This window comes from Hemiscyllium ocellatum, chromosome 26 (assembly GCF_020745735.1).
Source record: "Hemiscyllium ocellatum isolate sHemOce1 chromosome 26, sHemOce1.pat.X.cur, whole genome shotgun sequence".
Lineage (NCBI taxonomy): Eukaryota > Metazoa > Chordata > Chondrichthyes > Orectolobiformes > Hemiscylliidae > Hemiscyllium > Hemiscyllium ocellatum.
This window is the reverse complement of record NC_083426.1, coordinates 47,826,943-47,853,390: the sequence shown is the minus strand read 5'-3', so window position 1 is coordinate 47,853,390 and position 26,448 is coordinate 47,826,943. Positions and strand designations below refer to the sequence as shown.

The window sequence follows — 26,448 nt, the reverse complement described above, 5'->3', positions numbered from 1 at the left end:
CTATATACCCCTGCAAAAGTTACTAGCTAGCTTTCAACTTTCAGCAATGCCTTCACCTGCCTTATGGCAGAAGTATATCATATTGGTACCCTTGAATACTTCTCCGCAGTCTTAACTGAGAAGCATTTGTCTTTTCAAGGTTATTATTCCTGTCAAGGTAATTCTGTTTTGTGTGACTCGACACCTCTAATTTGTGTGGATTTGGGGGGTGGGGGGGTTGCTCTTATGGTCGATGTGGACTTTTTGGGCTGAAAGGCTTTTTTCCACACTGTAGGGAATCTCATCTAATCACCCGAAACCTATGCCATCTAGTTCTGGACTCCCCTCACCCCAGGGAAAAGACTTTGTTTATTTATCCTATCTATGTCCCTCATGATTTTATAAACCTCCTATATAATGGTCACCCCTCTGTCTCCAACGCTCCAGGGAGCCCTAGCCTTTCCCGATAGCTCAAATCCTCCAACCCTAGCAACTTCTTCATAAATCCTTTCTGAACCTTTTCAAGTTTCGCAACCTCCTCCTTCTGATAGGAAAGAGGCCACAATGATGAACCACATATATATCCTTAGGTTGTGCCTTTTTAGTGCTACGCAACCTGAGCTTTTGAAGGACATCTTACAAACCCACCTATCTGCATGGTGATGTGAATTACTTCCACTTTGTATCCAGGTTCGGAATGTTAATTTACCCTTCTTACCACCTACTTTCTTTCTTGGAGTTAAGTTGATATTTTGTAAGTAGAAATGTTTGCGTTTTGATTCGGTAAAATATTTCAATCTCGAGCTATCAAACTGCCCAGGTTTGTTGCCCAATAAATGTCAGAACTGATCACGTGAACTCTTTCAACTTTAAGGACTGTGTCAAACTGATTTTTTAAACTTCAACATCCTTTCTAAAAAGGAATAATTCTGACCAAATGGTCCCCAGGCAGAATGGCCTTTCACCTAAATTTGAATGTTACATGTCAGTTAGCAAAACCTGTGGTTACTGGTAACTAAAATGCAGACCAATTTCATTTTATTTTGAAGTTGGTTGGTTTGCTTATTATAAGCTCATCCAAATGCTAATCCAAAATGATAATTTCTAGTATTATAATATTTTTATTCAGTTTACTATATAACTAAGGCAGTAGTAAACCAAATCAGATGTTTTTGCTTAATGTTGTGACTACTTTATCTGACAAGAAACTACCATACACTTGTTAAAAAAAAATCAACATCCAGCAAAATGCAGTTCATTCTAGATTACCTTTTTAAATGTGTTGTAAACTGTTTCTTTCTTTAACCATAAATTACTAATAAATTGGAGCATGTTGTATGTGTCTTTGGAATCAAAGTTTACCTGTCAGCTTGGTCCTTCTACTGTTCCTTCTCAGTCATGAGTGCAGAAAGTGTTTGTTGTTCAGTGTCTGCAGGGTGGTCAAATTGTTTATACTGTTTCACTTTGCCTATTACACTTGTGCTTATGGACTGTTAGTCAGCTTACTGTATGTCTGCTCAAGTGCTCTATATGACTAATTGTAGATGCTTTTATTTCTTAGTACTGGTGCTGTAAATGCTCACAACATTGTACTGGTGAAGAAGAAACAGGGTCGGTGTCAAGGTGTAGTTTGTGCCATGAAGGTATGTGTCCACTTTTTGGATGATCCATTATCTTGAGGTACTAATGTTGATATTTTGAAAGATAAATCTTCATTGGAATGAAGGTGAGGGTTTGACCATATTGGTTTAAAACTAGATGTGTAATGGTGGAGGGATTTGAGTTGGTGATATTTCAAATTAAGTTAAACTTTTGAAATTTTCAAAAACATGACCTCTTAACATACAACTGGAAGTCTGAAAGCATGCTGGAGAAACAAGTCTGGCATCTCTTGAGAGAAAAATATTTAATGCTTTAAGTCCAGTGCCCCTTTGTCAGATCCTTTTAGGAGTTAGCATTTTCTCCACCTTGTTTTGAGAAACTCCTCACTTGCCAAATCAAGGTAGAGTTGTAAATGTTCTAGTTCTGAGTTAATAGCATAGCTTTACTACAGGTGTCAATAATGCAGGTTCCTGATCTTGACTGGGGCTACATCGGAATTATGAATTTTGTGCCAACCCTAACATCAGTGTTCTGGACTCTGAAAGAAGAAATGTGATCGTCTGTGTGAAAGAAACCACTAGAATTGGCACATCATCAAATTGTAAACAAAATTCCTTTTTTTTGGCAGCACGGTGGCTCCGTGGTTAGCACTACTGCCTCAGTGCCAGGGACCCGGGTTCGATTCCACCTCAGGCGACTGGAGTTTACACATTCTTGTGTCTGCGTGGGTTTTCTCCCACATTCCAAGGATGTGCAGATTAGTTGAATTGGCCATGCTAAATTGTCCATAGTGTTCAGAGATGTGTAAGTTAGGTGCTTTAGTCAGGCTAAATGTAGAGTGGCACGGGTGGGTGCGTTGCTCTTTGGAGAGTCGGTATGGACTTGTTCGGACAAATAGCCTGTTGCTACACTGTAGGGATTCTGTGATCAATGAAAACTCCCATGATTTTTTTCTTTTTTAATCTTAAGATAGCTGTGACCTAATTTGGAAATTTTGGTTGTCATTGTTGTGCAGTTAGTATAAAAAGGACAATTGCATGTTTTGTTAAGCCTTGTTTTAAAGTTTATTTCAAATCTGGGTCTATTGGGAATATCACAGTGTAATATTCAGTGTTCTACTTAGGCCTTACATTTTTTTAAGTCCGTGCAGGTAATTTATTTTGTATAGCAAATACTTATGTTAACTGTTCATTGATCTTTAAAGGAAGCATTTGGATTCATCGAACGAGGTGACCTTGTAAAAGAGATCTTCTTCCACTATAGTGAATTCAAGGGAAATCTGGAGACCTTGCAGCCAGGCGATGATGTGGAATTTACTATCAAAGAAAGAAATGTAAGCAGTACAATTATGTCCAGTGGGAACATATGTAATTAGTCTTAGGAAGCTGTAAATGTGAGGAAGGCAAGAAGCTAAGCAGCATCATCATTATGTTTAGTAATATCTTCTGTAATACTAAATTGTATCCATATAGCTGAGCTTGACAGTGTTCAGCATTTTAATGAATGATCTTTCAGGGTAGTTATTTTAACTGATCTGAACTGGGTTGTTGCTGCCTGGTGCACCTTCTAATTTTTAGTATGTAGTTGAGACTATAGAAGTATAAGACTGAACAGTATATTTGGTCCTTGTACTCACTAGGTCCTGTAAATCTTTGTTTACAGCTGAATAGATTATTTGAGGGGTTAGCGTTCTTTCCTGTCTAGAGCTAGAGAGATTGCAATGGTATGAAATAGTTTAAACAATTGAACTTAGTTGCGTGTGCAATTGCAGATAATTTAATTTTACCTTTAAATGTGAACCTGCCTAGAATTGTTAGTGTTATGCAGTCCACAATTACTTGAAAATTTGCTTTTAGTCTTAGGCTGTTAAGGAACAACTTTAAATTGGGGGCACGAGAAAGGTTTGGCAGAATGGATTAGGGAGAACACACAGGCATTTTACACTTGTGAGGAATAAGAGAATGATCAAAGAAAGAATAGGGCAGATCAGGGATAGCATAGGGAATTTGTGTGGGGATTCTGAGGATGTAGGGGAAGCCCTAAATGAGTTTTTTGCTTTGGTCTTTACAAAAGAAACAAACTTTGTAGTGAATGAAATCTTTGAAGAGCAGGTGTGTATGCTGAAATGGATAGAGATAGAGGAAGCTGATGTGCTGAAAATTTTGTCAAACATTAAGATTGACAAGTCGCCAGGTCCAGACCAGATTTGTCCTCGGCTGCTTTGGGAAACGAGAAATGTAATTGCTTCGCCACTTGCTAAGACCTTTTCATCCTCGCTGTCCATTGGAGTCACATCTGAGGACTGGAGAGAGGCAAATGTAATTCCTCTCTTCAAGAAAGGAAATAGGGAAATCCCCGGCAATTACAGACCAGTAAGTCTCACGTCTGTCGTCTGCAAGGTGTTAGAAAGGATTCTGAGGGATAGATTTATGACCATCTGGAAGAACATGGCTTGATTAAATGCAGTCAGCACGGCTTTGTGAGGGGCAGGTCATGCCTCACAAACCTTTATCGAATTCTTTGAGGACGTGACTAGAAAAGTTGATGAGGGTCGAGCTGTGGATGTGGTGTATATGGACTTCAAGGCATTTTGATAAGGTTCCCCAAGGTAGGCTCATTCAGAAGGTCAGGAGGAATGGGATTCAGGGGAACATAGCTGTCTGGATACAGAATTGGCTGATGAACAGAAGACAGCGAGTGGTAGTAGAAGGAAAATATTCTGCCTGGAAGCCTGTGGTGAGTGATGTTCCACAGGGCTCTGTCCTTGGGCCTCTATTGTTTGTAATTTTTATTAATGACTTGGATGAGGGGATCTAAGGATGGGTTGGCAAGTTTGCACTTGGCACAAAGGTTGGAGGTGGTGTTGACAGTATAGAGGGCTGTTGTAGGCTGCAGCGGGACATTGACAGGATGCAGAGATGGGCTGAGAGGTGGCAGATGGAGTTCAACCTGGATAAGTGCGAGGTGATGCATTTTGGAAGGTCGAATTTGGAAGCTGAGTACTGGATTAAGGATAGGATTCTTGGCAGTGTGGAGGAACAGAGGGATCTTGGGGTGCAGATACATAGATCCCTTAAAATGGCCACTCAAGTGGACAGGGTTGTTAAGAAAGCATATGGTGTTTTGGCTTTCATTAACGGGGACTGAGTTTGAGTTGTGAGATCTTGTTGCAGGTTTATAAAACTTTGGTTAGACCGCACTTGGAATACTGTGTCCAGTTTTGGTCGCCCTATTATAAGAAAGATGCGGATGCTTTGGAGAGGGTTCAGAGGAGGTTTACCAGGATGATGCCTGGACTAGAGGTCTTATCTTATTGAGGAGAGGCTGACTGAGCTAGGACTTTTTTCATTGGAGAAAAGGAGGAGAAGAGGGGACCTAATTAAGGTATACAAGATAATGAGAGGCATAGATTGAGTCGATAGCCAGAGACTATTTCCCATGACACAAATGACCAACACAAGGGGTCATAGTTTTAAGCTGGTTGGAGGAAAGTGTAGAGGGAATGTCAGAGGTGGGTTCTTTAGACAGTTGTGAGAGCATGGAATGCGTTGCCAGCAGCAGTTGTGGAGGCAGGATCATTGGGGATATTTAAGAGACATGCATATGGTCCCAGAAATTTGAGGGTGCATACATGAGGATCAGTGGTCGGCACAACATCGTGGGCTGAAGGTCCTGTTCTATGTTCTAAAATGTGAACATCTGATTTTGATATGTTTCACATTTCAGCATGTCAATTTTGCTGGGTTTTCTTTTGGAGCTGGTAAATATAAATTTTGTTATTGGCACTTCATTCTACACAAATGCAATAAGATTTTGTCTCTGATTTCTATTTTGAGCTGTTGGGGAAATGAGTTTACAAGACTGACTTTTTGCCCCCCTCAATTGTCATCTTTTAAATCTGGCAACATTGTCATGTATGTTTGACCACAGTGTGCAAGAATAATAGGGTGTGTTTTTCCACTGGATATATGCTCAATATGTCCAAGTAGGTTGGAGTTGTGCATGGAGGGTCTGAAATTCCAATCAGCGACACTGAAGGAATTGCCTGGGGAACAGAATGTTCCTCTGGAAGGCCTAGAATCCTCAATATCCATTTAAATTGGAAACTTAAATGTTTGTGATTTAAATAAAGTAAAATAGCTACTCAAAAGTTAAACTTTAGTCCATTGTTGAACTTCCACGTAACTATTAAACTGACCCCACATTTGTCCCTCGCATCCCCAAACAACATGAATGTGACCACTTAACACAAGATCCTGATCCTTTGCTGAGAGCATTGCCCATTTCTATGCGATCAAAATACTTGTCCGAATTTAATTAGGCCTCTGCATTTCTGAGGGAGACCTGAGCAGAATTCCCTTTCAGATATCTGGAGCTCCCCCCTAAAGTTTAAACAAAAACAGGGCTGCAGTGACCATCTGCAGGAGATTGTCACTCATTAGAAAATCTTGTACTATATTTATGCTTTTGCTAGGAAATTTCTAAAATAGCTGATTTAATGAAAACGTAAATATAATCTAGTAACTGATGCATAATTGCTCTCTTTCTAGGGAAAAGAAGTTGCCACTGAAGTGAAACTGTTACCCCAAGGAACTGTTATATTTGAAGATGTTAGCATTGAGCAATTTGATGGGACTGTCACCAAAGTTATTCCAAAAGTATCCAGTAAAACCCAGGTAAATAGCCTACTGCAGAGTTTACATATCTTTCTAATAATCATGTACAAGTTCTGTTACCAACAGTACTTTTTTTTGCGTGAGAATTTGACTAGTTTGCAAGCAGGTTGAACAATGGCAAATTGGTCATTTTGCCAGTATCCCAAGCCAGAAAAACAGTATCTGACGGGTTGGACCGAAGGGTTTGTTTCCATGCTGTACACCTGACCCTGTGAATTGATTGTAAAACATGTCTTAAAGCAATCGACAAACCCGTAGTGGGAATTTACAGCAAGGTTAAATTTTCTATTTTGAGAAATTGTGCTTGAATTGCATAGACACTAGTTAGAGGTTATGCCTTGAAGCATTTCCATCAAAAATGCAAACTGAGGAAGTCAATGGTATTACAATAGCCATTGAGCACAAGTGCATACCTATTCACAATGATTAATGATTTGAAGGTGATGGTGTTGGACTGGGCTGGAGTGCTGGTCCTTCATCACAACCACCAATGTGGAGTTAGCACATTGTCTGCATGGCTTTCCTCCGGCTGCTCTGGTTTCCTCCCGTGGTCAAAGATGTGCAGGTTGGACGAATTGGCCATGCTAAATTGCCCATAGTGTTATGTGTGTTAGGCAGGGAAATGGTCTGGGTGGGTTACTTTTTTGGAGGGTCTGTGTGGACTTGTTGGGCCAAATGTCCTGTTTTCACACTGTAGGGAATCTAATCTAATCTAAGATTAATCATGACTATTCTTGCTTTTGTACTGGTCTGATCATCTGTTATCAGTTTTACTGGCTGGTCTATTGAGTTTTGCTCTGGATTAATGTTAGTCATGGCAGGTGGGAGTTGGTTTGGCTCGTTTCAGGTTGACCATAATGATCGTGGTCCCTTAAGACTGTTCTGTTGTAAACATTGAGATTTTGAGTAATGTAGTCTGGGAAATAATGTGACTGAAATTATTTTTGTTATTGCTTGGTACAGTCATGACTAAATAGGAGTCACCTCTCTGTCTAGTTCTATTCTGGGATGGGAAGTCAGGATCTTATGCTATTTCTTTAATCGAAAGAGCTATGTAGCTAAACCAGGTAAATCACGCAGTAAGAATCCATATGTTGCAGTGTTTGTTTTGTCATGCAATATACAGCCCTAGTAAACTAAAATACCAGTGCTTCGAATATTGACAGAACTCTTAAATGGAGTACAACCTTCATTATCTTATTGGGACCAGCATTGGAAAGAGGTTTGTTTTGCAATGGAACTTGGACTTGTGGAAATTCTGAATTCAAAGTTGTATAATTCATATTCTTGCTGCTTAAATTTGTAGACTGACCCCTTGCCAGGACGCATCAAGGTAAACTTTGCCATTTCCAAAGAACTGCCCTTTGGAGATAAGGACACCCGATCTAAAGTGACACTCTTAGAAGGTGACCATGTAAGGTTTAATATCTCCACTGATCGACGTGACAAACTGGAACGTGCTACAAATATTGAAATTCTGACAGATTCATTTGAGTTGACTGGAGAAACTAGAGAAATGGTAAGCTGGTCTTTTTAAACCTTTTCTTGAATAACTGGATGCCTTGCTCCGTTCTGATTAGATCTTGATGACTTTCCAGTCATTACTAATGTCAGAAAAGGAACAGTTCACATGTGATGTGAAAATGTGAGCAGACATAAAGAATATGGTTCAGAGAATAATGCTCATTAAAGAATGGCTGCATTTGGTGAAAAATCTGCATTTCTAAATTTGTTTTCCTGTAGATTTATAGGTTTTTTTTTTGTCTTCAGGGTGTGATTGCTGCCATGAGAGATGGGTTTGGTTTCATTAAATGTGTAGATCGCGATGCTCGAATGTTCTTCCACTTTAGTGAGATCATGGATAGCCTCCAGCTCCACATCTCTGATGAAGTTGAGTTCACAGTTGTCCCTGTAAGTCTTTCAATTCATAGAAATTAAATTTATTCAGTTTGTATTAAAATGTTTAAATATTGTCAGCTGCCCAAACTACTAAACAAATGGGGCCTCTAGTCCATTTTTATCACCTGAGGTGGACTACAGTTGGCTTTTCCTGAAAAAAAATTCATGTGGACAATGCTGCAAATTTAGTCATTGACTTGTCAGTAAATTCATCTAGGACCCAGAAACAGTAATTAATCTAACCAACTTGTGTTTATTTGTTTGACGGCGCAGTGGTCATAGTATATGTAGAGCAGTGCTGTATGATATTTTTGATTCACTCACTCAAATAGGAAGTCCTCATCTCTTACTCCTGATTATTGGTGCTCAGTCTTGCAGTGAAGCTTGAATCCACAATGTAACTAACCCAGTGAATGTTGCCAAATAATCTAATTAACTATAAGCATGGCTATGAAGGGTCATCAGCTCAGGTTCATGAAATTATTCAGCATAGACCTTCTGTGTGAAATTGGTGGGGAAAGAAAGTAACCTAAAATCAAAGTGTACAATATCTGATTTCATGACACTATCCATTGTGTGGATAATTTTTCTTGCACCATATATTTGACATAATCATGAAAATCTGTACTACAGTGACCAGACTCAAGTGGGTTTGTGCATATGCAAATTGAGCTTTAGTTAAAAATGTAATCAACTTAATTTGTGTTAAACTCTGATCCCTAATTGAGTAGTGAAGTGGAAAAGTGACTTCTTTTGAGGACAGGGTGTGCTGAAGATGGACAATGTTTCATTCAACTGCATAAAATTACAGCTTTGTGATTAATGTTAACCTTTGGCCATGAAAATGGCTATGGCGCACAATGCTAGTGCATTTTGGTTTGAATGCAGCTCCCACAATTTTTTTATTAATCGTATGTTAAATAGAGGTGAACTTTTAAGGACCAATTTTCCAAACCCAGCAGGATGACTGCTCATCAAATTGCTTTCGCAAAATTCAAATGTCTTCTAGATTGTCATAACATTGCATGAAAACAATACTAAATATAGATGAATGAGTCAGTAAGACTTTCCTTGGTAGTATTTGTAGTATATTAGCTTTATTAATCTGTAATTTAAAATTGTTTGTTCTCCTTCAAAAGGATGTACTTTCAGCCCAGAGGAATCATGCAATTCGTATTAAAAAACTTCCAAAAGGAACAGTGTCCTTTCACACACAATCTGAGCAACGTTACTTTGGCATGGTGGAGAAAGAAGCTACTGGTTCAATATCTAAATCTACTAGCCCAGCCAAGGGTAAAGAAAAGGTAATTAAAGTTAAAGCACACAAATCATCCAAGCCTCAGAATGCCTAAAATACTATTTAATGTAAACTTAATAGACTCTTTCCAAATCCTTTTTGACTTTGACTGCATTCAAGAACTAGCTCAAGGAATTGGTTGTGGAGTTCATTTCACCCATGCCCCATTGTAAGTCAGTACAATAATCTGTTTTGATTTTTGAGATTGGACGACTTCGTCTGAATTGATAGATACTGGAATATTGTGCTTGCTTTAGAAATGCCAATAGTTACGTGCAGTAACACTCCATTTCCAGTATCTATCAAAGGATGGGTAAGAGGCAAGAACTGAGGTTCTTGAGATGAATGAGGTGTTTTGTGCAGATGAAAGCTATGTCCCTGGCAAAGTAGCTCAGTAGCCAGAGATTTGAAATTTAAAGTTCTTGTCTAAAGATGAGAAAAGACAAATGAGTTGCTAGGATCTGGAATCTTCCACCTGAAAAGGTTGGTTAAAGTGTTTATAAAATAAACTTCAGTTGTGCAGATCTTAGAGTATGAGGAGCATAGCATGATATTACTAAAGATAAACAATCTGGGATTAATTATGATGGACTGATTTGTATTTGTTTCTTTCTCTGAAAGACCAACTTTAAGTTGGCTTAGACCCCACAGTTAATCTGAATGCCATAATACTAATATACTTATTTAGAACCACAGTTCTCAACTTCAATCATGTTTCTAATTCTTGGCTATTGAAAAGACTTTAGCACCTATTTTCAAAGTGAGGTTAGATAATGGGTTTCTAATGCAATCCTTCTACTTCAAGCTATACTTGGGCTTAAAAATAAGGTACAGATGGGGATGAGCATGAGCATTCAAATTTCACCATAGTTTCTAGTGAATTTGAATTCAATCAATAATGCAAGGTTACTGTTGACTGTAAGAACCCACCTGATTCATTGAAGGTCCTTTCAGGGTGGATATTTGTCTTTATACTAGTCTGATCTATACATGACTTCAAATAGACAATAGGTGCAGGAGTAGGCCATTCTGCCCTTTTGAGCCTGCACCACCATTCAATATGATCATGGCTGATCATCCTTAATGAGTATCCTGTTTCTGCCTTATCTCCATAACCCTGGATTCCACTATCTTTGAGAGCTCTATCCAACTCTTTCTTAAATGAATCCAGAGACTGGGTCTCCACTGCCCTCTGGGGCAGAGCATTCCACACAGCCGCCACACTCTGGGTGAAGAAGTTTCTCCTCAACTCTGTCCTCAGTGGTCTACCCTGTATTTTTAAGCTGTGTCCTCTGGTTTGGCACTCACCCATCAGCGGAAACATGATTCCTGCCTCCAGAGTGTCCAATCCTTTAACGATCTTATGTCTCAATCAGATTCCCCCTCAGTCTTCTAAACTCCAGTCCAGTCGCTCCAGTCTTTCAGTGTAAGGTAATCCCGCCATTTCAGGAATTGACCTCGTGAACCTATGCTGCACTCCCTCAATAGCCAGAATGTCTTTCCTCAAATTTGGAGACCAGACCTGCACACACTACTCCAGGTGTGGTCTCACCAGGGCCCTGTACAGCTGCAGAAGAACCTCTTTGCTTCTATTCTCAATCCCTCTTGTTACGAAGGCCAACATGCTATGAACCACCTTCACTATCTGTTGTACCTGCAGAATTTGGTTGACTCTATAATCTGCTCTCTCAAATGGGATATTAAATCCATTGATTAATGGCAAAAAAGATAATAAATGCATGTCTCACCTGTCTTATGAAATGCATCTTTGGCCAGGAAGTATTTTGGGCAGCAGGACTCAAACTTAGAATGTCCCAATGACTGCTCACCAACCAGCCTTGATCTTTTCCTCCTTAGACTATACTTTACTCTACTCATGTTATATCTCCATGTCTAAACACAAGCCTAGTCCCACTCAGCAAATTCTCACCTTCCACTTAAGTTCGTGAGTGCAAATTACTGGGCTTTAAAAGATTGCATACGAGTATCTAGTTTTTGACAATTGTAGCTATTGCAGGTTTTCATTCTTCAGAGAAGCTGTGAAAGCAGCACTTCAGCTACATGGAGTTAGCTAACAGAAGCACTATTCCTCCCTGCACTCACCACTTCTGCTCCCAGACAAAAAGTAGCAATCTTTTTAACTGGCTTCCATGGGCTCTTTTTGCTCCCTTTCTGATCTGTACTTTTTGTGCCATTTTGTACTGCAGAGACACGCTACTATATAAAATGGCCAATTTTAACCTAACCCTATCCAGTCTATGCGGTTGCAGTGAAACAAAGTTGAGCATCACATATGGAGCTTGTTATGCTGTGAATTTAAGGTCTTGCCCCCCTCCCCCAGCCCTGCCAAAGCATTGTCATGCAGAAATACTCAGTGGAGTCTACCTCTAAAAGTAAATTTAACATGTCTCCACAAGCGCCATGCTAATTGGTTCTTGCTGCATCCTTGTATACCTTTCAGCTAGGAAATATGTGGCCTCTTCTATATTCATTGCTACTTTAAAGATGGATTAAAAGCGCGTTATACCTTGGGATTACCACCGTTTTTGCCTTCAGTAGGTAAAACTCCTGACTTCTCCTGAAATGACATTTGAAAGTCTTTTGATGTATAGAATTCTATCCTGTCTGTTACTCTGGTGTGATTTTTAGAATATATGCTTGTGGTATGCAACTACTGAATTTATTTGCTTCCATTGAAAATGTCGTCATTCTTTTAAGTCTTAATGTAAGGCTGAAGTTAGAGATGGAAGGAAGTGACATGTTGTTCGTTCATGGAATGTGGGCATTATTGGCAAACAGAGTACCAAAGTCCTGTAATTGTTCATAAATTTCTACATGCAGAAAGTCTGGAGTCATGTGCAGGCCAGAATAGGTAAGGATGGTAGATTGCCTTCCCTAAAGGGCATTAGTAAAGAGTATTTTTTAAATGACAATTGACAGTGGTTATGGGTCTCTTGGCTAGCACTCTATAGTCATTGAGATGTACAGCATGGAAACAGACCCTTCGGTCCAACGCATGCTGACCAGATATCCCAACTCCATCTAGTTCCATCTGCAGGCACCCGGTCCACATCTCTCCAAGCCCTTCCTATTCATATACCCATCCAAATGCCTCTTAAATGTTGCAATTGTACCAGCCTCCACCACTTCCTCTGACAGCTCATTCCATACACGTATCACTCTCTGCATGGAAAAAGTTGCCCCTTGGTCTCTTATATCTTTCCCCTCTCACCCTTGACCAATGCCCTCTAGTTCTGGACTCCCTGACACCAGGGAAAAGATTTTGCCTATTATCCTATCCATGCCCCTCATGATTTTGTAAACCTCTATAACGTCACCCCTCAGCCTCCAACGCTCCAGGGAAAACAGCCCCAGGTTGTTCAGTCTCTCCTATAGCTCAGATCCTCCTACCCTGGCAACATCCTTGTAAATCTTTTCTGAACACTTTTTCAAGTTTCACAACATCTTTCCGATAGGAAAGTCAAGATTTCTATGACCAATACATTTCACCATCTGCTATGGTGGAATTTGAACCCATGTTGCCAGAAAATGGACGTGATATTTGAGTCTTGCCAGGAAATACTAGGAGACATTAAATTTTAAGGTGGGGTGGGGGGGGAAATAGAAGGATGTTTAAAGGAGACTTAGAAAGCAGGGTTTTTAGACTGGTTGGTAGGTATCTAGAACATGCTGTTAGGGGAGGTGGTTGAAGCAGGCACAACACCACAACGTTTGAGGCATTTAGACATCTGAACAGACAGGGAATAGAGGAATATGGGCCATGTGTAGGCAAATGGGACTAGTTTAAAATGGCATTGTGGTCAGTACAGTATGTTGGGCTAAATGGCCTGTTCCTGTATTGTACTGTTCTGATTGGGGCTCATTGATGTTTGAGTTACTTTGATTATTATCTTTGTTCCACCAAATGCTTGTCTGTAGCATTCTGCTAGTTGACTATCTTTTGCCACTTGGCTGTCTGAGTAGCTTACAATGACTGGTCTAAGAGGAGAGTCATGGAACGGAGTTTCTTTGGTTGCAGGATAGGGAAAGAATATCAAGCTGCTGGAACAAGCTTTTGGTCTTGAAATCTCTGGTCTGAAGTTTCTGTTAAATTCTGTAATGAACCATTAAGGTACTTGAGGTGGTCTTGTGGACTGAATGATGCTCCAGATAAGGAAAGAAGCCAGCTTTGATCAAAAATTGTCTGGTACTCATTTCTTCGCTGAAATCCATTGAAATTAATCAAGTAGAAGTTTTCTTTTTCCCTTGAACCAATTGGAATGTCCTCTATTACATTAAGAAGTAATGTTCTTAATTTGTGTGCTTCTGCTATGCTCCGCCCCTCCAAATGAAGCTGAGTATTGGGAGCTGGTGTTTTTTGTCGTCACTGCAACGAAACTGATTTTGAAAGAGGGAGATTCCAAAAGTGAGAATAGGTTGGTATTAATTTGACCAACATCTTGATGGTCCTTGGTTAGCAACCTGTCTTACACCGTGCAAAAACATGTGTATTCAATAGTCTCTTGACTGTGCTTAAAAACTGCAACCATATGCTCATTGTCCTTTTTTGTTTCTCCCATTCTTAAACTCTTAAAATTTTGCTTTTCCTTTTGTATTTTCCTTGCAGAAAAAAGAGAAGGTATGAACATTCTTTGAAATCCAATTTGTCAGTTGTTCAGTAAGATGCATGTTGCTGCTCATAGTTGAGTGCATTTAGGCTGAAGCCTTGGTTGCTTTGCAGGTGGAATTATGGCATGGTTTGTAAAGTCGTGAATTAACATTGAATTGAATCTTTTTATGACAATGTCAATTTGAGTGAATGGGCATTTGCAGACTTCTAAATGAATTGTAGAGTCTTACTGTGAATAGTTATTGACTTGAGTTCCTCATTTGGTTCATTCTGTTTCTCAAATGCATGATGTGATATTTGTGGATTGTATTCTGCCGAACTGTTGAACTTCGCAGAAACTTTTATGTTGATAATTCCTGCATAGCATAAACGTACTGTGCAAAGTGGAACTGGGGATGTGGGTTATTTGCCTAACATGTGACGCTTCAATACTTGTATTGAATTTCTTACTGTTCTCTCAATGCAGTTTGGATTCCACAAAACCAAAATAATCTTATCTAATGTTTTAGCTGAGCCAATATGAAGGTTTTGTGCTATTTGCTGCCTTCTGGAGTAATTTAAGTGTCTGGGTAGCTTGCCAGCTTATTTTGAAGCTACTTGCTGATTTGTCCTGTTGGTTGGCAGTTTAAAACTGAGGGAGTAATCTAGTGTAATAAGTGTAATTGACATGGAATTGTCATTCCAGTATGCATTATAACTAGCATATTATGTAATCAACTTCGTCATAGAGACGTAATCATGGAGACAGATCCTTTAGTCCAACTCATCCATGCAACCAGTTATCCCAACCCAATCTAGTCCCATTTGCCAGCACCCGGCCCATATCCCTCCCAACCCTTTCCATTAGTCATCCAGATGACTTTTTAAATGTTGCAATTATACCAATCTCCATTTCCACTGACAGCTCATTCCATACACTTGCTACTTTGTGTGAAAAAGCTGCCCCTTAGATCTCTCTTATATCTTTCCCCTCACCCTAAACCTATGCCCTCTCTAGTTGTGGACTCACCCCACTCCAGGGGAGAAACTTAGGGTAAATAGACAATCTATGCCCCTCATGAACTTATAAACCTTGATATGGTCATCCCTCAGCCTCCAACACTCGAGGGAAAATAGCCCAGCCTATTCAGATCCTCAAACCCTGGCAAAATCCTTGTAAATCTTTTCTGAACCCTTTCAAGTTTCACAACCTCCTTCCAAAGGACTGACGCAATGTCCTGTACAGCTGCAACACGACCTCCCAATCCCTGTATTCAGTAATCTGACTAATAAATGAAAGCATACCAAACACTACATTCACTATGCTATCTACCAGCACGGTGGCACAGTAGTTAGCACTGTTGCCTCACAGCACCAGAGGCCTGGGCTCAATTCCCGCCTCAGGCCACTGATTGTGTGGAGTTTGCACATTCTCCCCGTGTCTGCGTGGGTTTCCCTCGGGTGCTCCGGTTTCCTCCCACAGTCGAAAAAACGTGCAGGTTAAGTGAATTGGCCATGCTAAATTGCCCGTACTGTTAGGGGTAAATGTAGGGGAATGGGTCTGGGTGGGTTGCACTTCGGGTTGGTGTGGACATGTTGGGCCGAAGGGCCTGTTTCCACACGAAGTAATCTAATCTAATATCTTTTAAAAATAAAAAAAAAACCTGCAACTTCACTTTCAAGGAGCTATGAACCTGCGCTCCAAGGTCTCTATTCAGCAACACTCCCTAGGACCTTACCATTAAGAGTACAAGTCCTGCTCTGATTTGCTTTCCCAAAATACAGCACCTCACATTTTATCTAAATTTAACTCCATCTGCCACTCAGCCCATTGGACCATATGATCAAGATCCCATTGTAAGCTGAGGTAACCTTCTTCACTGTCTACTACATCTCCCAATCTTGGTGTCATCTGCAAACCTACTAGTTATACCTTTATATGCTCACATCCAAATCACTTATAAATGATGAAAAGTAGTGGACCCAGCACCAATCCTTGTGGCACTCCACTGGTCGTCATAACTAGAGACTAGTCTAAACCATGTGGAAAAGGTCATGAAGTAATCTCGCTCAGCTAACATGCCCGACATCATTGTCCTATGAAATGGCTTTTTCTTTTTTTAAAAAAAATCTGAGATTCCCAAAATGCAAATTAAATTCATGACATTCCTAGATCTTGTGCTCCAGGGAATATACACATTCAACCCATAACAAGTGCACACACCCAAGTCCGACCACAAAGTTAACCTTTTACCAACTTGTGTCCGGTCTCTCCGTGTCCCTTGAACCCTTAGGTCAGTGAACGTACTTTACGTGAAGAATGCTCTCGCACGCTCTCGGCTTCATAAATTCAAATCCGGTCAGTGTGGTATACATGAAAATGTATCACGATTGTTGTAATACATGTTCCACTCAGCTGATTAAATTACACAATAGGAAAGGAAATTGTACGAGTTTTAAGAGTCTTCAATATAAAACAGAAATTCAGTTATCCAACATCCAACTGTGAAATATGTGTAGTTTCCAGCCCTCGAGGTGAGAAGGAAGTACTGCCACACATTCCACAAGTGAACAAATTTAACACCTTATTTACACTGATCCATTGACACTAAGAACAGATGTCCTTAATCCTTCTGAACTGTTTGATCGCGTACATGCTAATTAACAATGTCAACAGAAAGCTCAAACAATTATCAAGACCCGCAACGCATAAACTCGAGACATCAATAGGTCAGAATATTTTCAGCATTTCCAGTTGAAAGTTGAATATGTGAATAACTCAAATCGAAACATAACAAAGTACCTAAATTCTAAAAATAGTTAGGTGTACACAGCATGGAAACAGACTCTTTGGCCCAATTTGTGCATGCTGACCAGATATCCTAGATAATTTCATCCCATTTGTCAATACTTGGCCCATAAACCTTTCCCATTCATATTCCCATCCAGATGCCTTTTAAAACATTTGTAATTGTACCAGTCTCTATTGCTTCCTCTGGAAGCTCAAACTATACACTCACCACCCTCTGTGGAAAAGGTTGCCCTTGAGATCCCTTTCAAATCTTTCCCCCTGACCTTAAACTTGTGCCCTCTTGTTCTAGACTTTCTCCCCCCCCCCCCCCCCCCCCCCCCCCCCCCCCCCTCCCCCAGGGAAAAGATGCTAACTATTTATCCTCTCCATGCTCTTGATTTTATAAACCTCTATAAGATCACCCCCTCAGCCTCCAACACTCCAGGAAAAGCAGGTCCAGCCCATTCAACCTCTCCATATAGCTCCAATCCTCCAACCCTGACAACATCCTGAAGTTCTTTCTGAACCCTTTCAAGTTTCACAACGTCCTTCCAATAGGAGGGAGATCAGAATTGCACAATTTTACTTTTAAGAGATATCATCTTTGCCTGAAAAAAGTGTACATTTGTTCATTACGAAACCATTTTACAAACCCCACAATCCACAAAACAAGCAAATGTGCAAAACACAATTCGGATAAACCAACTACTCTGCATTCACTTTTTATTAATTCTATCCACTGTTCATGCAGAATCACTTATTTCCAATTGTAGTACAGCAACAAGTATAGTTAATACTAGGGTCAAAACCAACCAAACAAACATTTGTCTCAATTTACTCATTTACTTGTCCACTTCTAGAACTGGAACTAAACAAATTTGTAAGAAGATCTCGTTATCTGTAAGAATAATAGGGTGGTTATGGTAGGGGATTTTAACTTTCAAAACAGTGAGGTTCCCAGCCTCATTCTTGATGAAGAGCCTTTGCCTGAAACGTCTATTTTCCTGCTCTTCGGATGCTGCCTGATCTGTGCTTTTTCAGCAACACTAACCTTGACTCTAATCTCCAACATCTGCAGCACTCACCTTTTGCCTGTTTATTTGGTACCTGTCCTTCTTGAATAGACTGTGTAGATTTGTTTCTCCGGCTGCTCATAGTTCTGGGCCCTGGTTTGTCTACCTTGGGCTATCTGTAGATGCAGTGTGTGTTGGATCAATCAGGTTTCATCTTTTTTGAGATCTATGAGGATTCTTCAATTGATTGATTAGATTACTTAGTGTGGAAACAGACCCTTCGGCCCAACAAGTCCACACCGACCCGCCGAAGCGCAATCCACCCAGACCCATTCCCCTACATTTACCCCTTCACCTAACACTACGGGCAATTTAGCAATTTTGGACTGTGGGAGGAAACCGGAGCACCCGGAGGAAACCCACGCAGACACAGGGAGAATATGCAAACTCCACAAAGTCGGTTGCCTGAGGCAGGTATTGAACCCGGGTCTCTGGCGCTGAGGCAGCAGTGCTAACTACTGTGCCACCGTGCTGCTCAATGTAGCTGTGATACGGTCTTCTAGCTGTGAAGTCAGGTCTATCGCCACCTGTTAGGTATCAGTATCTGTGAGCAGTGAGTTAGCCTTTTTTCAATGTACTGTGTTCTGTTTAGGATGACGGTCATGCACCCTTTACCTGCAGGTAGGATTACAATACAGAAAAGTACCTATACAGTGTATTCAAGAAGAACAAATTCCGATAAACACAGTCTGCCAATTCTTAAACAAGGAGACACGATACACCCAGAAATTCTAGCCACGCTACCATACGTCAAAGACTATTAAGATGACCAGGCTACTCTGACCCACGTTTTTAGATTAGATTAGATTAGTGTGGAAACAGGCCCTTCGGCCCAACAAGTCCACACCGACTCGCTGAAGCGCAACCCACCCATACCCCTACATTTACCCCTTACCTAACACTACGGGCAATTTAGCATGCCCAATTCTCCTGACCCGCACATCTTTTGGACTGTGGGAGGAAACCGGAGCACCCGGAGGAAACCCACGCAGACACGGGGAGAACGTGCAAACTCCACACAGTCTCTCGCCTGAGTCGGGAATTGAACTCGGGTCTCAGGCGCTGTGAGGCAGCAGTGCTAACCACTGTGCCGCCCACTAGCCCTTGGCATCACGGTAGCCCACAAACCTAGCAACACAGTAATACAGCAACTGATTAACCTAAGGACCCCATAGCAGCAACCAGTAAAACAAATGTCATTAACAAAATATCATGCAAGGGCTATAACAAACACAGGAAGAAAACCGCCCACCGAAAAGTAGTGAACCACCATCACTAGTACCCTGCTATACAGACGAAGGAGGACATCACTTCGACTGGCACAACGTGTTCATCCTAGGACAGGTACAGAGACACACGTGGGAATTCCTAGTAGCCTGGTGGTTCAAACTGGAATTCCAACAATTAAGACAGAATTGGACTCCATTTACCAAAGTCTGAGGATAAGAGTACTGAAAATGATATCATCCACCTTAACAGACCAAGGCGCACAAATAGAAAGCGGGACAGAACACCAGCACTTCACCGGAAGCTCACAGATGTTATCTAGCATGGTGGCAAAACATTTTGAAAACAAACCTGAGTTGAGCAATGTATACGATTTAAGTGAAAAGCATTCCAATTGATAAGACTGAGGCTGTTTTATTTACAGTTAGAACTTTTCTGAAAAGGAAATCAGATAATGGAAGATCCACAAAGTGAGAGTATCTTACTCGTGTTAAAAGTTTGCCTTGAGAGCAAATTGTTGTAAATGATCAGCCAAATGAGGCGATCATGAAGATTAAATCTGAAAAAAAGTTGGAAGTTGCTAAAATGATTGGACTAATAATGCCCAAATAAAAGAAATGAGAGCAGGACCAGGCCCCAAATGAGAGTAGACCATTTGGCCCTTAACATCTATTGTAATATTTAGTGAAATAGTGGCTGATTTTTGATCATGACCTTTAACTCCACTTTCTTGCCTATCCCCTGTAACTGTTGTCTCCCACATGGATCAAAGCTCCACCTAACTAATAGATTTGAAGATCCAGTTTCCATAGTTCATGAGTAGAGAATTCTAAGTGTTATTGATCAACTGAAAGCTTGTCCTCTGTCTCACTGTAATCGTTTTTTATTCCAACTTTTCTGGTCATACTCTATATCAGTAACCCAAGACTAGTCTAACAATAGAATAAACACAGTTCACTGGATAAGGTTTCCTTTTTACAATCACATGAACAACTTTGAATTATTTCTGCAAGTGTCTGCTACAGTTTTCGTATCTTTCTGGCCCACTGTAGCCATCTCTGCATTTGTGCATTTTACCCAAGTTTAAAACATTAGTTTGACCTATATTTTTCACTGTCCAACTGAAGATGAAATTCATGCTGTAATCACTCTTATCTCAAGAATACTTTTAATGTAAATCATGCTTTAATCCTGTCTCCTTGCATGTTACCAAGTCTAAAATAGCTTGTACCCTAGTAGATCCTAGAACTTTTTGTCTAAGAAACTGTCCCTCGAGTCTGTCAATTGTTTTGTTCAACCTAATGTAAAGATTAAAATCACAATGTGTAATCTTGAATGTACATCATGGGGTATAGTGGGTGGAAACCTTTTCCAGCCTTGTCACATAATCCTGACTACCCTATTGCTGGTTGCAAAGTAAGGAACAAAGGGGTAATGTTAAGTGGTAGAAGTAAGAAAGCTTGTAACTGTACAAGATCACTAGGAACTCTTGCCTTATAAATGGCAAATAAGCTTTAAACAGTAATTGTAAAAAAAATTAATTGCAGTATAGAATAGCAGATGGGATTAGTATAGGCATTCAACTCTTGAACCTATTCTGAATGAATGAACTGATCAATTCAGGTGACGTTTTCCTGTAACCTCGATGGTAATGTCATTGTCACTGTTTGACTCATGGAACGTATAGCCTGTTTCTGAACTATTTCTCCAAATGCTTGATTTTTAATTTTTATTCACTTCTGGGGTGGATGGAGTGGTCCAGGATTTTGATACTTAAAGTCAGACTGTTTTGAGTTGGTGGTATTTTTATTCCCCAACTGTTCTTGTTTTTTAGGTTGCAAAGTATGTGGATTTGTAAGATGTGTTCTTGTATTGTCTATTGTACACAATGCAGCTGGTACTGGAGGGAGTGTATGTTTAAGATGGCAGATGGGCTACTGGCTAGCAAGCTGCTTGTTCTCTGGATGGTATCGAGCTTTGATCTTTGGACCAAATGGAGAATATTCTGTTGCAATTTTCCCTCCTGAATGGAGGGAATACTTCTAGCCAAAAGCAACTTCAGTTCTTTGCTCTCTCCTTATCCAGCTTTCCTTAAGTGATTCTATGCTTTAATCTTTTGATAACACGGCAATGATATGTACTAAACATCTTGAGGTGAAATATTTTGAAGTACTGTTTTGAGAAATGAAGTGTTATATTTTCAAAAATGGCTTAGAATTTAATTGAAATACGAAGTTAATTTTGATCTCATGCATCAAATTTTGTTATACATCCTACTTGAATGTAGTTGGCTCTTTTAGGAACTAAGCATCCCACAAAAAGTTTTGTAAATGTGATCTGGTTAATGTGGAAGGGAGTGGCTTCAACAGTTGCTTAACTTATTCTGTTCTATTGCTGTTTAGGATGCAGAAGAGGGAATCATTGCATATGAGGAAGCTGGGGTAAGAATGACTGTACCATACCACATAAAAGACCTGGAAGGGTGTGCAATTCCACAGCTTGGTGATAAGGTACAAGAAGCTCAATTACTCATATAAAGTTTTTTGACTGTTAATTTAGGTAAAAAGACCATATTATAAGAACCATTGACACACTTCTGAAAGATCAGTCAAAAATATGACTTGGATTTCTGTTGTGATAAGTTGATGTCTCTGCAGTCATTTAATCATGGAATGTGTGTGCTGAACCTTGGGTTTTACCACGAGGAGAGCAATGTTTTGACTCGTATGTATTTTTGGTGTCCTTTCTTTTATGTTTTAAAAAAAAACTCTTATCCTGTGGAAAGTTTGAGACTAAGAAAAGTGTTTAGTTCAAGAATAGTATGAGAGCTAACACAACTACACCAAGTCGGTGACAGTGATCAGGGAAAAGTGCAAACTAAAGATATTTGGAACTTGCTAGATAGAGGAAACTAATCTGTGTTGTCGCACATTACTGATGTGACTTGCTAATTAATCAAAATCTACAGTACACCTTGGTTTTTCAGTGATCTATGGATAAATATTGCCCCGAACACTGCTGAAACTCCTGCCCTTTTGCTATAAGAGATGTATTTATGTATGAGTTTAATAGCCTTGAGATTCACAAAGCATGTTACAGCCATTGAAGTGAGCTTATTGTGTTTCTCTTATAATGTAGGGAAAACACACAGGAAATTTGTGCGCAGGAGTTCCTGCACTCAGGTGTGGCTGATGTTAGATGACTCGATTTGCAATGTCGTCATCTTGCTGCTTGGGTGCACCACATCCTTTTTAAAATTGAGAAGCAGATAGAGAGCCACCATGTGGCCATTGTATGAAGTTCTGAATTTAGCAATAATTTGTTACTATTTAAACTGACTTTCAAAACCAAATGAGAATGCAGCATGACAGAGTTCATCAGTATTTACAAATGTGACGTGCTGCATACAGTATATCAATGAGTCGGTCCGTATGGCAGGACTGCTAAGTAAATTTTGAAATGCGTTGTGTTGTGACACTTTCAAAGACTAAAATCTGTTTAAATGCCTTCGGTTTCTTAATATGGCTGGAAGCTATTATTTTGTCTATTTTGATTACAATTCCTTCGGCAGAAGGGTATTGAAAAAATAAATTTTGTCCTCATCATTACATTGAATTGAAAAGCTTCATCTTTTGGTTTTTGTCTGATCTTTGCCCTGTTACATTCAACACAGCCAATATCGACTTCTGCCAATTTTGCTTTTCTGGTGAATTATTATATACTCCCATTATGAAGCAGCTTGATGTTTACTGTATATTGAACTCAAATCTGTACAGTATTCCCAGCATATTTTTAAAAACTGGCCACTTTTTGAGGGACTATGTTTCTTCATTTTTTTGGGTTATTGAAGAGAATGAATAGTGTGGGCATGGTTTATTCCTGCAAGTAAGAGCAGGCAAACCATAAACAGCCAGTGGTATTAATGGAAAGCAGTACAAGAGCAGAGAACTAAAGTTGTAGTTCAGAAATGGTACTGTCTAAGGTATCCAATTATAAAATGAGTTCACTGAATATACAGCACGAGACTTGACTGACTTGATTTACTCCTTTTTTGCATCACATTGGTTGTCAAAGACTTAACCCCAAAAAAACTAGCAAATATTAATCTTGGATAAGTAGTGACCTTTTTTATAACCAAGTAGTCCATGGCTGGCTGTTGAAAAACCAGCTAAGATCTCTTCCTGGAGTCGTAGTGATCTTTTAAAAGCATTGGACGTAGTTCATCTGAAGTATCAATTGAGAATTTCTTTTTAATTACCAAAATCTTTCAGAGTAGCACTTGATCGCGAATCACAAGTATGTGTATTCCCTTTGGCATATGCTTCCTGATTTTTTTTTTTAAAAAGTATTTCTTCCATGGAAATATTATTAGGTTAATAAAATATCTTCAACTTTTTTGTATCTACTGTTCCATGTAGATTGAATTTAGTATCTGTGAAGTTAAAAGAACTGGTCTCCAGAGTGCAGTGTCAATCAAAATTCTAAATCGTAACCCCAATGCCAAGAGACTTGTAGGATATGTAGCTGCTTTGAAGGATAACTTTGGTTTCATTGAAACTTCTCAACATGATCAAGAAATCTTCTTCCACTACAGGTGAGCCAAATATTTGATTCCTACATTGTATTAATGAAATAATCTGAATGTAGTTAACTGGTGAAATGCGTACCAATGAGTGTGAAAATTAAATCATTGTTCACTATTTACTCATGTATTGATATCCCAAGTAAGACCTTTTTAAAGTTTTGATTATCTGGATTGCATTGGCATTACTTTTTGCTTTGTGTAGAATTTCTAAGGCTGCATTCTTCTGTCCTTAATTTTCAAATCTTAAGTTGAGATCCCTGGCTACATAATTTCTCTATTCAAGAATTTAAGCTGCTAAATGCATTCTACACCAAACTTATTACTCCATAGACTTTTAGATTAGATTACTTAGTGTGGAAACAGGCCCTTCGGCCCAACAAGTCCACACCGACCCTCCCAAGAGCAATCCAGCTAGACCCATTCCCCTACATTTACCCCTTCACCTAACACCTACGGGCAATTTAGCATGGCCGATTCACCTAACCTGCACGTTTTTGGATTGTGGTAGGAAACCCATGCAGACACCGGGAGAATCTGCAAACCCACAGTTGCCTGAGGTAGGAATTAAACCCAGGTGTCTGGCACTGTGAGGCAGCAGTGCGAACCACCGTGCCACCCAGTTGATGTAAATAAGTGGCAATTATTGTGCAAGCTTGTGACCTTTTTTTGTATTCCTAAAATCCATCAGCCATAAGCTTAAGTACTTTTATATTCAACATAGGTGGGGAAAAAGTTAACCAGGTGATGCTGTCGCTCATGAGCGATTTCAGCATACAACTAGTGATTGATAGTTGGGTCAGATGTCTGTATTTGTTTTAAATTTTGATTTGTTTTTCAAGTATTTGCCATCTGAAGAATGTTAAACATAAAGGTTTCATTCCAGCTGATCCTGGAGCTAGTTGTGCATTAATTTTAAAGTCCTGATTTCATGACTACACATGTATGATAGTTTGAAGCAATTGCTGTTTTCATGTGCATTGTCTTGGCAAATTTGGCTTAATGAAATTTCTAACTGTTCTTTGCACTTTCCTTCCCCATTTTATGTAATAACTTTGCCCCAAAAATCATTGAGGCTTTTATGGACTGACGGAAATGGGAAGAGTGAAAGACCGATACATGGCTTTGGTTACAATCTGAGTTCCATTTATTTCAAAGACATTGCACTGTCTGTCTGTGTCCTTTTCCTGCTTAGCCTTTTTGTTTTGGTAGTTTTCAGACATTTCATTCTTGATTCAGAATAGACATCTGACACTGTTGCATACTGTTACTGGGGAATCTCCCTTTACCTAGAGCAATATTGTCTTCTGCATTTGCAGTTGCACTAGACCAGAGATGAATCTAACTCAAATTGTTTAAAGATATTCATCACAAATATTTTTGAATAATAAGCCCTAGTCTAAATTCATTTGGTTTTGCTTAGATTTCCAGCATTAGTCTAAGCTGTACCTTTTTCCAAAATGCTGTATATATAATTGTCTATTGTAAATCAAATATATGTAAGAGGTAGTTTGCTGTTCACCTTATCTATATCTTGCATATTTTATAAACCTTGAAGGTCACCTCTCAATCTCCTTTGCTCCGGTGGAAAATTGTCCCAACCTATTCTTATAAATCAAACCTCTCCACTCGTGGCAACATCCTGGTGAATCTTTTCTGAACTCCGTCCAATTTAATATCCTTCCTGTAACAGGGTAACCAGAACTGCACGCAGTCCTCCACAAGTAGCCTCACCAGCATCCTGTACAGCCTCCAAATGATGTCCTGACCCCAATATTTAAAGCTCTGAGCAGTGAAAGCAAGCGTACTAAATTCAACCAGCCTGTCTATTGGTGACACAAATTTCAAAGAATTATGAATCATAATCCCTAGATTTCTGTTCTACAACAGTACTCGGGGCTCTACTATTAATTGTACATGTCCTGTCCGTGTTTGTTTTTACCAAAATGCAGTACCCTATCCAAATTAAATGCTTCCACTGTGATTTAACTATTTCCCAGATGGGTATGATGCTGCTCGTTATGCTGTCCTTGGTTTTTTTTCCCCAGATGTCGTAAAGGAGAGAGACTACAAAGTCTAAGTTTGAAGGGTTTTAGGGCCAGTTTGATTATGGCTAACAGATACTGCCTAAGGCAAAAGTTGTCAAGTTTTTTAAAAAAATACACCTGTACAATGAAAGGGGAGTGGCCAGTTCTCACAGCTCCGCTTTACTCTGGTTTGATTTGGTTTTTGGCAGTCTAGCTATTCACTGAAAGCAGTCAGATAGTTTGGAAGCTGCTGGACCCAAAGAAACCAGTCCATGCTTGTTCTTGCATGCTCGGGTGTCTCTCCTGTGCAATCATTTGAAACAGCATATTAAGTTGGTGTAATCTGTTGGATTTTTGGATAGATTAAGGTATTCTGTTCTGTTGTTTTTTTGTGTTTCATTAATCTTGTAAATTCTGTTTTGCTTAAAACTAGCTGGTTTGACCAGCTGCATCCCTCCTGGAATATCTACATTATGCCTTTTTAAAATAACGAGTAAAGTTAGGGTCTGGGTTATACTCTTGAACTGTTTTGAGGTGGTCTGGACTGGTCCATAACATGGAGGCAATGAGATAAACTAACTTAAGGTGGTCTGGAGTGGGTGAAGTTGGGGGCACATCATTTGTAGAATTTATGATCAACTTAATATCAGTCTTTGGTTTTAAGCCTACATAATTAATTAGCTAGG

The 26,448-nt window shown here is 39.6% G+C and overlaps 1 protein-coding gene across 5 annotated transcripts in view; it reads left to right on the top strand.

Annotated features, from left to right (window-relative positions):
• The window catches only part of csde1 (cold shock domain containing E1, RNA-binding), a 100,060-nt gene that overhangs the window by 47,474 nt on the left and 26,138 nt on the right, over nt 1-26,448 (top strand). For all 5 annotated transcript variants that reach the window (XM_060845592.1, XM_060845596.1, XM_060845594.1 and 2 more), the window contains 8 exons: nt 1,541-1,622; nt 2,786-2,914; nt 6,132-6,257; nt 7,564-7,776; nt 8,028-8,168; nt 9,296-9,460; nt 21,556-21,663; nt 23,572-23,747. In XM_060845592.1, coding sequence (XP_060701575.1) covers nt 1,541-1,622; nt 2,786-2,914; nt 6,132-6,257; nt 7,564-7,776; nt 8,028-8,168; nt 9,296-9,460; nt 21,556-21,663; nt 23,572-23,747 — 1,140 coding nt within the window. The remainder of the gene's footprint in view (nt 1-1,540; nt 1,623-2,785; nt 2,915-6,131; nt 6,258-7,563; nt 7,777-8,027; nt 8,169-9,295; nt 9,461-21,555; nt 21,664-23,571; nt 23,748-26,448) is intronic.